This window comes from Vulpes vulpes, chromosome 11, assembly GCF_048418805.1.
Source record: "Vulpes vulpes isolate BD-2025 chromosome 11, VulVul3, whole genome shotgun sequence".
Classification (NCBI taxonomy): Eukaryota; Metazoa; Chordata; class Mammalia; order Carnivora; family Canidae; genus Vulpes; species Vulpes vulpes.
Genome location: NC_132790.1, coordinates 61,446,715 through 61,461,424, shown reverse-complemented (window position 1 = coordinate 61,461,424; position 14,710 = coordinate 61,446,715). Strand labels below are relative to the sequence as shown.

The 14,710-nt window shown below is 41.5% G+C and overlaps 1 protein-coding gene across 2 annotated transcripts in view; it reads left to right on the top strand.

The window, feature by feature from the left end:
• ULK4 (unc-51 like kinase 4) overlaps positions 1–14,710 on the top strand; it is a 589,543-nt gene that overhangs the window by 406,204 nt on the left and 168,629 nt on the right. For both annotated transcript variants that reach the window (XM_026000954.2, XM_072726539.1), the window contains exon 34: positions 5,841–5,939. In XM_026000954.2, coding sequence (XP_025856739.1) covers positions 5,841–5,939 — 99 coding nt within the window. The remainder of the gene's footprint in view (positions 1–5,840; positions 5,940–14,710) is intronic.

The following is a 14,710-nucleotide window of genomic DNA, read 5'->3' as shown; positions in this document are numbered from 1 at the left end:
AAGGAAGGGAATGTGGGTTTGAGTACTTTTTTTTTTGTTGAGTATTAGGTGCCCACACATATGTATTTCATTTAACTAAATGAGTCTGCTGGTACTTAGATTATGTGAAAGCACACAGCCAAACTGAGTTCATTGCTATATTTAAAATCCTGGTAAAATTGCAAGAGATATACATCAAATGGTAGTATCCTGGCTTGACTAGATGCAGAAGCTCAAGTTGAAACCAAGCTGTTTTGATACTTTGCCAGGAGTCATAGTAGCAGAGCCAAGAATGATTCCCCAGACTCTGGTTTAGTCTGTAGTATTCATCATTCTGATAAATGGTATCTTTTATCCCAAGTTGAGCCAGTTAAGTGTTTAGCTTGTCTAGTATGGTTTAATAAATAATTCCAAGATCCCCTCAGTAAACATTATAGTTAGTGTTTAACCCAAACTTGTAAAGCTGGTAGGTGGAAGTGGCCTTCAAACAACCTGGTTCTTTTTATTTGCTCATCTATAGTCATTGCAAATGAACAGAGCACTGTTAAGTACTTCTGTAATCCTGAGTCACGGATTTCTCTTCTCTTTTCCTCTTTTTTTCTAGTGTTTTTTTTTTTTTTTCAGAGAATGTTGTTTCTTATTTCAGCCTTGACAGTGGTTTTAGGTAATTCTTCAAGGTGCAGTCGATAGGTACTCTTGCAAGATGCTTTGATGATATCAATCTGTAAAAGATTATGTTTTGTAGATTGTAGATAAAAGGGATCAGAAGTTTTAAAAATTCCAGAACAATAGAAATCCTTTTATTACAAGTTATTAAAGAGAGATTCAAGGATCTTTAAAACTCCTTAATACAAAATATTTTCTTATTCTGTTTTTTAAAAAATTTTCTAGTATACTGGTAGATCACTATGTCTTACTTTTTCATTTCTTCCACACCACTGTATGTTTTACTGCTAACATCTTTCTAAATCTTCACCCGTAATACCTGTCACATATTGCTTTTGGCCTTGACTATGACTTTGATCTTCATATACTGGTGTCAGTCTGACAGAGTCTTTGAAATTGAATCAGGGGAAAGAGCTGGAAAAAGAAATGGCATGTGTATCAAAAACACATCCTCCTAGAACACGGAGCTAGAAGTACTTTCCAAACCCAAAGTCACCTCTTCCATTTATAAACATGCTCCACCCTGGGGATTCTTCTGCATTCAAAATGTGATCTACTTCTAACAGGAACTACTGTAAAGTAGAAGAATTGAGGGTTGCCAGTGTTTAAAATGATAAGTGCTTAGATTTTCTTTTTCAGGAAGGAGAGTGATACGATGTAAGAATGTATTCTTGGGAGGTGGGAACCTTGGGAAGGCACTGTTAGACTCTCTATCGGAAATTTAGTCTCTGGCGCCAGCATGCCTTGTTATTCAAAGTCAGCCCTGGTTTAACCTCCTAGGGGTTGTATGGGGGAGATATGGAATTGGATATACCAGTACATGCTCCAGACTCACTGGTGTGCTATGGGCCTTGCAAGTGAAAATGCCTTGGATGCACATCCTACCCACACCACCTTCCACCTGTATGACCCTGGGCAAGTTCACCTGCCTAATGTTGATTTCCTCATGTACAGAGTAGAAATGATAAGAAATGCCCTACAAGGTCATTGTATGACTTAAATGAGAGAAGAAAATATATGTGAATATATGTATATAGGTGGTGTCTTGTATATGCCGGGCTCAGGGAAGGGAAGCAGGAAATGACTGCTGCATCATTAACAGCAAGAACAGTTCACATTCCTGCTTCCAGAAGGAATCTGCTTCCAGAAGGCTTCCTGTGGACTACGACTTCCTCATGTCTGTGTCCTGGCATGTGGGAGGCTGCTCAGGCCATAGTTCTAAATAGTTCAGAGACTAAACTGACTCCTGAAAGGCTTATGAACTAGTAATTTATGGTTTGTTTTTGTACTTATTCACCCAGGACAGGGCTAGGTTCTGAGAATTCAGCAGGGATCTGGAAAGGAAGTGTGTTAGCACTCAGGAGGCTTGCAGTTTCGGAGGGAAGACCGTCACTACACAAATGGCAAGGAAATCATCATCCCATTACATCTGTGAGCAGCAGCTACTGTGAGTTACAGAATGCTGCAGGGTAAACATGGGAAGAGAACCTAGCCGAGTTTGGGGGTTGGGGAAGCCCAATTCAGTATTAAAATCCAGGTCACCTGACCCCCCCTCCCCAATCTGGGCCTTGACTATCATTTGAGAAATGATAGTCCTAGAACATGGACTGTTTCTATGCTGGTGCTGCAGACGTGCTGGTGGTGTTGCTCAAAGCCTGGAATGTGGCCATGAGTCCTCCTTTGACTTGCACACGCTTAAAGACTATCATTAGTGAAGGCTGTAGTCTGTTTTCCATAGCTCTGGAAATTATCCAGTTGGACTCTTCTGTCATGTTCCCCTTGTTGCTCTTGCCCATGAGCCACCCTCTGCCTGGTTGCTGAATGCAAGGGAGGTTTTTCTGCCATTGCCTGTAATCCTCACCATGCCTCTCCCTGCCTTGGCAAACCTCAACGACATCTCATTATCTGAGATGGGCTCTTCATACTTGTTGGTGAGATAGTCAAGGCCTTGTATGATCCAGCCCTAGGGTGCCTTCCAGCATGGTCTGCCAGGCCTCTGCGCTGTCCACACCCACGCCAAACATTCGGCTCTTCGTATCTCACTCCCTGTGCCTTTCCTCCTACCGTCCCCAGCCCCTGAAACACCGCCCTCCACACTATTCCCCCGTAGACCTCCTTCCCACCATCAAAATGACAAAGTCACATGTCACCCTCTCTTACTTCCCCTCACCACTCCAACTGGGTCCACCTCTATGTCACTTTTCACACTCTGCCTTCAGCCCAGTCATTGGTAAGCATGCTATCCTTTTGAACAGACCACAAGACCCTACAGAGTAGGGGCCAAATCATGTCATCTGTGCATTGTGAGTACACATGTGATGATAATTGGGGACCACGGTGAGTGCTGAACTGGCCTGGGCCCCACCATTGCAGCTTGTCCATTTTGTACTTAAACTGCTAGGGATGTCAGAGAACAGCTACCTGAGGAACTGACTCTCTCCTGTTCTCTACAACTGCCTTATCTCTGTGTTTCTTTCTTTTTTTTATTTTTTAAAAAAGATTTTACTTCTTTACTTGACAGAGAGAAAGTAAGCAGGGGGAGGGGTAGAGGGAGAGGAAGAATCAGACTCCCCGCTAAGTGGGAAACCTGATGTGGGTGTCTCGATCCCAGCACCCTGAAATCATGACCTGAGCCGAAGGTATGTGCTTCACCAACTGAGCCACCCAGATGCCCACCTCCGTGTTTCATTTAACAACTCTCTTGAGTACCTACTACCTGTCACTAGATTCATGTAGCAGTTAGATAGAATTATATTTCCCCTGGCCATTTGTTTATTTTTATCTCTTAATGCTATACTCCTTTATCTCATTTTGAGTAATGACATATTGCCATTTAATAATAAAAGTGGCTCATAAGTTGACATTCCCAGATTTTATCTGTTTAAGTATATTAAGTTTATATTTCCACCCAGAGTCCTCCCATGAAATTCATCCTTAGAGATCCAGCAGCTTTCTCAAAAGGATCACTAGATAGAACACCCCGTTGTCATCTCAAATTCAACATGTCCAAAACTAAATTCAGCATTTGCCTCCCCAAAACATTCTGCTGCCCACAAGGTCAGCTACCTTCCTCCTGCTGTGCATACTAGAAACCTGGGAGTCATCATTAAAATTTTTCTTTTTCATATTCTACATCTAATCTGTTACCACTAATATAGATTTTACCTTAAATATCTAGTAAGTCCAGTCATTTCTCTCAAACCCTGTTGCTCAGGCTCCAGTGCAGTCTACCATCTTCTCTTGCTTAGACTATAACTGGATGGGTCAAGAACACTGGATGGCTGGGAGTGGGGCAAGTTACCCTATGGCCATGACAGAGGCAAGTGAGTCATGGACCAGAGGCTAGGGCAGAGGACCTGAATGGAGAGGACAATAGGTATATCATAGCAGAAAGAGAACTTCCTTGCTGTGGAGAGAGCCCTTTACAAAATGCACACAGTGGGCCATAGATCTGGGTATCAAGAGGTTGCCTCTAGGGAGTGTGACATTAGGAACCTGAGATAGAGAGGGGAGGGGGGCCTGGGCCTCTGAAATTGTTGCTCAGCTTCCATTTTTCTTACTGTGGGAGCCCCTGCCGGGATCCCTCCATACACAAAGCATCCACTGCAGTCCCATATTTTTGTAAGGAGAGAAGTTTCTCTTGCATTTTTGGTGTGAACTTCTCTGTTGCGTGGAGAGGTAGCGTGCTCTTTCCAGAACCCTTGGCAGCATTGCAAGGAGGTGTTACCTGAATCTTGGTGGGGAGAGTCTGGATGTTTCTTGGGAACAATAAGAAATGACTATGTAGATTTAGAGGATATGGAGGACACTGGATGTCCTGATGGGAAGAGTCCCACAGGGTCCACTTGTTCTTGTGGCACCATCTGCTTGCTTCCACATGTTTGGGAAGGAAGCAGTGCCATCATGCCCCCTCCCGGCCTAGGTGCTTGTTTGCAAGACTGTCTGATCTTTCCCAAGAGAGAATTCCTTTGCTCTAAAGGATGATGTATTAATGTGAAAAGGCCAGGATTCTATCTCCCACTGTGCTCCAGAAGGCGGGATCAACAGCCAAGGGTCAGAAGGGTTCAGACCTCTGGGTTGGGGTTGCACATTTGTTTTCTGGAAGGAAATCCTACCTTTCTGGTAAAGTCAGTTGGGAAGGCCAGAAGTGGGGGTGGGGAGCAGAGAGGGAAGCTCCGTGCTAGGATTACTGTGGTTCCCCTTGGCTATAGAGAGGTGCAGGTTGTTAAAATGCAGGTGTATGCTTTTTTAATCTAGTCCCTCTGAGCCAGAGAAAGCAAGCAGCTCAAATTTTGTCCAGAAGGAGCTGGGCCTTCATGAGAAGGGTCCTGGAGTCCAGGCTAATAATCCAAGACAGGCAGTCTGCAGCCTGCTCTGAAGGCTCTGGCAGAGATCATTACATACGGTTTCTTCTGAGTAAAATTAGAAACAGAAAGTGTGTGAATGAAATGTGTATATACTGGAGCAAACACAATAGTCTGTGACTTTTTTCAATATAAAATTATTCACCCCTCAAAGCAGAGACTAGACCGCCTCATAAAACTCCTGGAAGAAGACACACTTCCGAGTAGAGCCACTCACTCCTCATTTCCTCTTTCCAATGCAATTTAAGCCCATCCTTCCTAAGCAATGTCAACCTGTGTCTGGGGCCTCCCCGTGCACTGGTTCATTGGACTAATATTCTAGATGCTATTCAAGCATGCACATGCATACAGAGAAGGCAGGCCTAGCAGAACTGTATGATGATGGTATGCATTAGATAGTGTGCATAAAAATGCCCCCGAGAAATGAACATCTGGGATTTGGAGTCCGGCTTTGTCTCTCATTGTCTGTAGGGCCTTTGACAAATTATTTAACTTCTCTGACCTTCAGTTTTCTCACCTGAAAGATGGGGGTGACAGCACCTCATCTCAGCATGGTTGGAAAGATAGAGTCCCCTCCATAGTACATGAACACCAACATTGTTCTTTCAGGGACGGTGTTGGTATTGCTGTGGACTGCCCAGGTCTGCCTGTGTAGCCCGTGCTGGTGGCAGTGGCTCTTCGTGTCCTGTTACAACAAGGCTGGCTTCTCCTCAGGGGGCCACAGGGCATTGCTTCCTCAGCCCCCTTCCTCTCCTACACTGAGTGGATCTGTCTCCGATGGCCAAACTGACTAATCTCCAACACCCCTCCCTTTTCTTCTCCCTGCTCAAGGCCCAGAAGTCTGGCTCAGGAGGGGACACTCAGGCTGCGGAGGACCTGCTGCTGCTGAGCAAACCTCTGACAGACCTCATCAGCCTGCTCATTCCTCTGGTAAGAGCTCACCTGTTTGTGCATCCTTCAGAACATTGCTGAGGTGAAAGTAATTTTACTTGAATTTCATGATGCCTTGAATTTCTCTGCCACTTTAGTTCTTTCCAAGCTAGAACCAAAAGAAATTTCAGAAGATTATTTGACCCAGAAATACTAAATTTCTACTTTATTTTATTTTAATTTTTTAAAAAGATTTTGTTTATTTATTCATGAGACAGGCAGAGACATAGGCAGAGGGAGAAGCAGGCTCCCTGCAGGGAGCCGAATGCAAAATTTGATCCCAGGACCTGGGAATTACAACTTTAGCCAAAGGCAGACACTCAACCACTAAGCCACCAGAGGCATCCCTAAATTTCTACTTTATTTTAAAACTAGATGGCTTATCACTCATTTCAATAGGTATTTAGGGCAGATTCTCAAATCCATCTTAATGGGTGATAGAAAATTTAAGAAATGAATTCCAAGAAGGAAGAAGAAATCATTATGGAGACCAGTTCTCTCTCACAAAGATATTTTTAGAGTTGAACTTGGCATATAGGACTCCTGAGGAATGCAGAAGCATGCACGTCGACCTAGGACATACTCCCCTAAATCTCTACAGAGATAGTAAATAGGATGACACAAGACCACCAAATATGTGGAAAGAGCCTAGCAGAAACTTAGAATTTGGACCAACTAAACAATTTGACCCAAACTTGAAGAGGACCCAGTCCCTAGACTCATGACTCCTACAGAGCAGCCAGAGGGCAGGTTGTTGAAATTCCATGAAGACTCCTGAAAACCTCTCCAGATTTGGGGATCCAAGGGCTGAGAGTCCCTATAACCCCCTGGGAACTCAGGTCTGGTAGCTTTCAGTCTTGACAGAGACAGTTCCTCAGTTCTCTCAAAGCTACTAGGATTTGTCTTTTTCTGCTCTGTGGCTTTCAAAGGAAGGCAAATGCAGTTTGGATGAATAATTCCTTCGACTTAATTGTATTTAGCAAATAAAGGTTTGGTTCAATGGGGTAAGGAGAAAAAGAGAGGAAAAAAATCCATCAATTCTGGGTTATTTTAAATAATGGCATATACAGAGTAGAGCACCCACAAAAAAAGTGGCAGTGAGTTCACAATGAAGTGAGGGAACATCCTGCAACCTGAGGGAACATCCCCAAGCCCCAGAGTGGAAGGATATTTGGTGTAAAATATCTTTTGAATGAAGCTGCATAGAAAATAGAATATGGGCGCTCTAGTTCAGAGTGTGGAGGCTGAACCCAGAGAGGCTAAGGGCAGAAAACAGATGAGGCTCCAATGAACAGAAGAAAGACTAACACAAACTAGACTCTCTATATAAGAGAATCAAAATGACATGAAATTAAAAAAAATATATGCATATATATAAACTGATGCAATATATGAAACATTGGATAATAATTATATTTATAGAGAAAAATATTTAAAAAGACAAATGAAGAAGATATATCTTAAGAAAGACAGATGAAGAGGCACCTGTGTGGCTCAGTCTGTTGAGCTTCTAACTCTTGATTTCAGCTCAGGTCCTGATCTCCAAGTTGTGGGATCAGCCCTGCATTAGGCTCTGTGCTCTGCAGGGAATCTGCTGGAGATTTTCTCTCTACCTCTCCCTCTGCCCCTCCAAGCATATGCTCTCTCTCTCTTTCTCTCTCAGTCTCTCTCTCAAATAAATAATCTTTTGAAAAAATAATAAAATATAAAAATTTAAAAAATTGACAAATAGGTAGTGGGCCAGAGTTAGCCCACAGGCCACAGTTTATTAACCCTTGCTCTGCATCATTATTTTTATCTACTTGGTCTGTGAAGCAATGAGAAAGAGGAGTTAAACCTCTCAATACTGCTGAGTTTTTTGAATTTCATCCTGTGTGTTTTTGGTCCTTTTGTTTATATAGTTCTGTGCTCTAATATTTGACACAAAAAAGGTTCACAGTTCTATCCTCCTGTGAATTTTATTCCTTATTATTGTAGAATCCTTCTCTTGGTTCTGTTAAAAGCTTTTTTTGTACATTAAACCTTACACTTACTATTAAAAAATATTTAGAAAGAAAATATAAAATAAGAAAATTAAGATCAAAGAGAAGTTTGACAATAAATCTAATTGGAATAAACTGACCTATTAAAAGAAAGCAAATCTGAGAATGTAGTAAATACCAAAACCTGGTCTATAATATATGTGTGAAAAAGAGTGTCCTAGAAGTTTTACCTAGAGTGGATTCTGCATTTGTCTGACTGTTTTTTTTTTTTTTTAAGATTTTGTTATTTATTTGAGAGAGAGGGAGAGAGAGAATGTGTGCGCATGCACAGGGAGGAGCAGAGGAGGTTGGGAGAGGGACAAGCAGGCTCCATGCTAAGCAGGGAGCCTGATGGACACAGGGCTGGCTCCCAGGAACACCCAGGTGCCCTCCACCCCTGCACGGCCTATTTTTGTAAGTAAAGTTTTATTGAATACAGCCACACAGAGCATTTGTTTACATATTGTCTGTGGTTACTTTTGCTCCTTGATAAGAGTTGAGTTACAACACAGACCTTATAGTTCACAAGTCTATATTATTTACTCTTTGGCTCTTCACAGACAAAGTTTGCTGACCCCTGTATAAAGGGTATAAATATTTTAATAAGATGGATCTACAGAAATAGATCCATCTCTGTACCCTGAAAACAGAAACTGTACCTTCTTTTCAGTTTTCCAGAAACATCTTTAAAAAGTTGGCCATAAAAAAATAATAATAAAAAATAAAAAAAATAAAAAAATGAAAAGTTGGCCATGCAGTAGCTAAAAGGATATCAATAAATTCCAGTAAGTAGGGATTGTACAGACCACATTCTTTAACCACAATACAGTTAAACTAGAAAGAAAACTAAGAACAATAGAAGATGCACTGTTGGCAAGTACTACCCATGAGTGTAATCAAAGAATAAGTTTTCATTGTGATTATTTCAGTCTGGGCCCAATCAGAAGGCAGAAACCACACAGTGATTTAAATAGGAGAATTTTAATATAAAACATTATTAACTATGAAAAAAAAGAGTAACCCTAAGATTTAGGAAGAACTCTGTAAGGTGCCTGAAAGCTGAACAAGAGTACTCAAGGGAGGGCAGACTTGATCTGGAGCACCCCTACACTGACGCTCTGGGTCAGATCTTATTGGAGAAGTCATGTCTGCAACCCGCAGGACAGTGGACAAATTTCCTGGGTTGCCGTGGGGCCAGAGTGGGTCCACTGCCCTGGAAAAGCAGGAAACAACCCTTCAGGGTGCAAATGAATCCTAGGCAATATTGGGACAGGGTGCCACTGTTGGTGGGAGGCCCAGTATTCATGTAAAGAGGACCACAGGAAGCAAAGCTAGGCTTTGGAATAGGGAGTCAGGTTACCAGCGTACATGGCAGGCTGGAGTGCAGAGTTTCCCTTGGGGGGGGCAAGGGAACTATAATCACACATCAGGCTAGGGCTGAGGGCTGTTGACGGACCACACTTTCTGGGCCGGTGGTTAAGTTGGATCTTCACCAGATGCTTCACATTCACACTTCTGACTGACCAAAACAGCAGGAGAGTCTCTTCTTCCTGCCCTGGGTCATCTGTGAGATTTCCCCCTAGCTCTTTGAGACAGTGAACTCTTGTTACCAGTAACTTGATCACACTTACATTCTGGTATATGGCCAGACGTCTGCCTAACTTGTGTGAGCTGTGTTGTGTATATACACATTGATCACCAGAATCATTGGTTTTAAAAATGGACTGTGACAAGAACATTGCCATCTATCTTCTCTGGAAAAGATTAACACACATTTATTGCTGTGTATAAAGTGAAGAAAAATAGTAATAAGGCAATTTAGGACCTAAACTAGAGCACATATAGACCAAAGATAAATTTTATAGTGGTTGTTAAAAAATGTAATAGGTTACAGAATGAGGTGCTGGAATTACTTTCCCATAGGGAGAAATAAACAGACTTTCAGTTTTCATCTGACTTGGATAATTTTGGAGGTATTTCGCCTAAAGGCAGGTGGATGAACTTGTTACCTTTTGAGGTTCTTTCCAGATAATGGTCCTACAAAAGTAAACATATCCTTAAGAGAAAAGAAAATCTGTCAACCCCTAATTTATGCTCTATATTTTTACTATATGCTGTAGTAGAATCAGACAAGAACATAGCCATAGTGATTCTTAGTCTGTTTTGAATGTCACCTGCTTTAGGAATCTGAGGATTCTAGACCCTCTTCCCAGAAAAATGCGGACACTTTCTTATATGCCAAGGTCTGTGCACAATTCACATTTTCAGGGGGATCTTGGAACCCTCAACTGGAACATAGTATAAGATCTGGCTAATAAAAGGTATAACCGATTGACCATGTCTCCTGAAAAAAAAAATAAAGCAAAGTAATTGTTTGAATTAAATATTGTATTTGAGAAGAGAAAATGAGAAGCTAGGCTGTACATCCTACGAGTTTTATAATTAGATAACTGATTGCTCTAAGGAATTATGCTACCGCCTCCTTTTCCCTCAGTTAAAAGTAGGCATTTTCTTTTTTTTTTCTTTTTTTTTTCTTTTTCTTTTCTTTTTTTTTAAAGTAGGCATTTTCAAAGTTAAAGGAGATCACTATTTTTGGAAACTTTTCTTTATTGTATGTCTGAGATGCAGTATGTAGCCTGGTCTATATGTTTCACATTAACCATGGCTTCTTGGCCATTGAGATCATGGCTCTCTGCAGTCGGGTCAGGATGGCAGCCCTCACTGAGCATCAGGATGTGAGCTCCTTCCTGTGCTAGATGAGTAGGGACCTGAGCCATCTCCAAAGCAGTTAATGATTCTGCCAGTAGCAACGTTTTAGTCTGTATCAACATGATACTTACCAATTCGTGTTTCTGACATCACTGTGCAATTTTAAAACTTAAAATTTTAAAACTTAAAACCCTACTAAGTATGGGGGGGAAAGGTTTCTTTTTTTTTTTTATTTTCTAATTTCTTTCTCTCAAGAAATAACCAAGTAGATTTTTCTCTTTAAATAGTAATGGGCTTGGACTTGTCTGTTCCTTCTCTTGCATGTTGCCCTCATCGTCAGTGGCCTGAAATCTAGGTGATAGTTTATAGTGATTATGGTTTATGGTGATGGAGGCCAGAGGTACTGAGTAGTCCATTTGCAAGTCAAACCCAAGAAGTTGGGCATCTCGATAGTTCTTTACTAAGCAACTGCTCCAAGGAGTTAGTGCCCTCTTTAATAGGGATATCCCTCTCTCCAATTAACCACTGCCCACCTGCCTGCTGGGAGTTTACACTGGATGCACCATAAGCATCTCAGACACAACAGGGTAAAAACAAACCCATAATCACCTCCTTAAAACTGTTTCTCCTCTTGTGTCCTGTGTCAGTGAATGAAATGCACTTCCCCTCAGTTGCCCAGCCAAGACTGCAGGCATCATCTTGGCCTCTCGTCCTTTGCCATCCTGCCCTATTCAGTCAAGCCACTGAAGCTCATCACAACTGTCATTTCTCTTCACTCCCATGGGCAGTGTCATAAAGGCCACCACCATCTTGTGCTTGCAGGGCCTTGGGGGCCTTCTCCTTGGGATGCCTGTTCTTGCCCTGCCCACTGTCGTCTTCACAGTGGAAGCAGCATGCTTTCTCTAAAATGCAAGACTTGTCACTCATTGTCTTAAAACCTTTCAATGATCCCCCACTCTTCATGGATAAATTTTAACTTCCTAACAGGTTCTGTAAACCATGTATGATTTGACACTTAGTTTCTAGCTTCATCTCCTGTTTCTCTTTGCCCTACTATGTGTTCTATATCCTCGCTTCCTTCAGTTCTTTTTTTTTTTTTTAAAGATTTTATTAATTTATTCATGAGAGACACAGAGAGAGGGGCAGAGACACAGACAGAGGGAGAAACAGGCTCCTAGCGAGGAGCCTAATGTGAGACTCGATCCCAGGACCCCAGGATCATGCCCTGAACCAAAGGCAGATGCTCACCCACTGAGCCTCCAGGCATCCCAGCTTCTTTCAGTTCTTTAAATGTACTTTGATTTCCCATGCCTCTGTCTAGAACATATTCCTTCTCCTTCTACTTGTCTGACTCTTCCTCAGCTTTCAGCTCTTGGCTTAGATGTCCCTTCTTTTCAGCTTTACTTTCATGATTTGATTAATATTTGCATAAGAAAATGAGCTAATTGCTAACAAATGCAGTATGTTTTCTACCTTTCTTTAGTATAACGAAGAATAGACCGCATCTGGTAGGGCATAGGTTCATGTACAAATTTATCCAGTGAGTTTGTCTGTACCCTTGTTGTCCTGCCCTGGCTAAGCCAGCACCTCCTAGGGAGTGGTAATGATATGGCTCACCAGCTCGTTTGCTCAAAAATTACATCATCTGGATTTCTCTCTAGAGGTTGACCTCTTCTTGGCAGGAGTTGTCCTGACCTTCACTGGGCAGCCTATATTCCTGAAATAACCCATATTGTCCTCAGATTGACAGGAAAGGGTACAAAAGGGCAGGTAGCATTGCTCAAGGACTTCTGTTTCTGGAAATTGCTATACTTGTACTAACTGCAAAATATAAAAATCCAGCCCTAGAATTCCCCACAGCAGTGGTGAGCATAAAAGCTTTTGAGCCATCAAAATAGAAGCCACAGCATCATTACTTTCTCTAACAAGAGACCCCTCAGGATCCTGATGTTCAGTGTTTAGACTTGGGTAGCTGTGGAAAAGACTCCCAAAACTGCAGGTGTGTTTTCTACCATTACTTTTTACACCTTTATCTTGAAGTGGTTGCAATATAGCAATATGGTTTTTTTAAAATTAATTTATTCATTTTAGAGAGAGAGAGCAGGGGAGGGTCAGAGAGTGAGGGAGAGAGAATCCTCAAGCAGACTCTCCAGTAAGTGTGGAGCCTGACTCGGGGCTTGATCCCAGGACCCTGAGATCATGATCTGTTTTTTTTTTTTTAATTAATTTTTATTGGTGTTCAATTTACCAACATACAGAAAAACACCCAGTGCTCATCCCGTCAAGTGTCCACCTCAGTGCCCGTCACCCATTCCCCTCCAACACCCGCCCTCCTCCCCTTCCACCACCCCTAGTTCGTTTCCCAGAGTTAGGAGTCTTTATGTTCTGTCTCCCTTCCTGATATTTCCCAACATTTCTTCTCCCTTCCTTTATATTCCCTTTCACTATTATTTATATTCCCCAAATGAATGAGAACATACACTGTTTGTCCTTCTCCGATTGACTTATTTCACTCAGCATAATACCCTCCAGTTCCATCCACGTAGAAGCAAATGGTGGGTATTTGTCGTTTCTAATTGCTGAGTAATATTCCATTGTATACATAAACCACATCTTCTTTATCCATTCATCTTTTGATGGACACCGAGGCTCCTTCCACAGTTTGGCTATTGTGGCCATTGCTGATAGAAACATCGGGGTGCAGGTGTCCCGACGTTTCATTGCACTGAGATCATGATCTGAGCTGAAATCAAGAGTCAGTCATTTAACTGACTGAGCCACCCAAGTGCCCCATGATAGGTTTTTAAATAGCATTTGGTTGTTCTCCGGATCTGCTAGTGCAAAGTTGAATAGGCAAGTGTTCACTTATGTGATGGAGTATGACTGGTGCCAGAAAGCAACTCCTCTAGAAAATCCTTCTCACCCATGATTACCCAAACTCCCATATTCTTATTGCCCCCTTTACGGGCTTCTTTTAAATAATAATGCTTTAATTTGAAAGCATGTCACTTGTTTCACAAAACAAGACCAGGGTAACAGTACAGATCAATAGAAGAAAATGAGGAAGTAGGAGTTTGAGGGACAGAGAACTGAATATGAAACTATGAAACATGGGTCATGCCATGTCTTCCCACAGGAAGCCTGGGTCTCCCTCTGCCTAGGTTTCTGCCTTTCTCTCTCTGTCTCTAATAAGTAAATAAAATCTTAAAAAAAAGAGGTAATTAAAAATATATATAGGTCTGTATCAAAAGCCTTCAAATTATTTACATCCTTTAGTGTAGCCATTCTACTTCTAGAAAATTTATGCATAGGAAATAATCAGAGAAGTACTGAATGACTTCTGTAAACATATTCTCACACCATTAAACTCTCACAGTAGCAAACACTTTGGTAATAATTTATATATTGCTCAATGGGAAATTAATTTCCATTCTTAGGGTAGAAGTCTCTATGCCATTAAATATCCTATTTCCCAAATATATTTAACAGCATGGGAAAGTATTTGTAATATAAGGCTAAATAAAATATCAGAATATATATTGATTATAGAATGATGCTAATTTGAAATGTAATAAAAAGTTCAAAGTATATATCATCAAAAATTTATATGTATCCAAAATGTATATATACTTTAAATTAGCATTATTTTTATAATTCACTTTGCATTTATGATTTAGTTCATCCGCAGACAGCAAAGCATGTGGTTATGTTTCTTCCTTGTCTTCTAGTGATAAATCCACGTAGCATTTTACAAAAACTGATAATCAAAAGAGCGAATTGTGCAGCAAAGACAGAAGGGCAACAAAGAAGCTCAAAGCATTAATGTTGGAAGGGAAATTTGAATCTAATGTAAATGGAGTTGCAGAAGAAGCAGCAGAGTTTAGGAATGTTGACAATGATGCCACTGAAGAGGTTCTAGATATGCAGCCGGAGGAATTTAGTGGAAGTGAGATCACCTTTATAAATAAGGAATGTGGGATCCCTGGGTGGCGCAGTGGTTTGGCGCTTGCCTTTGGCCCAGGGCGCGATCCTGGAGACCCG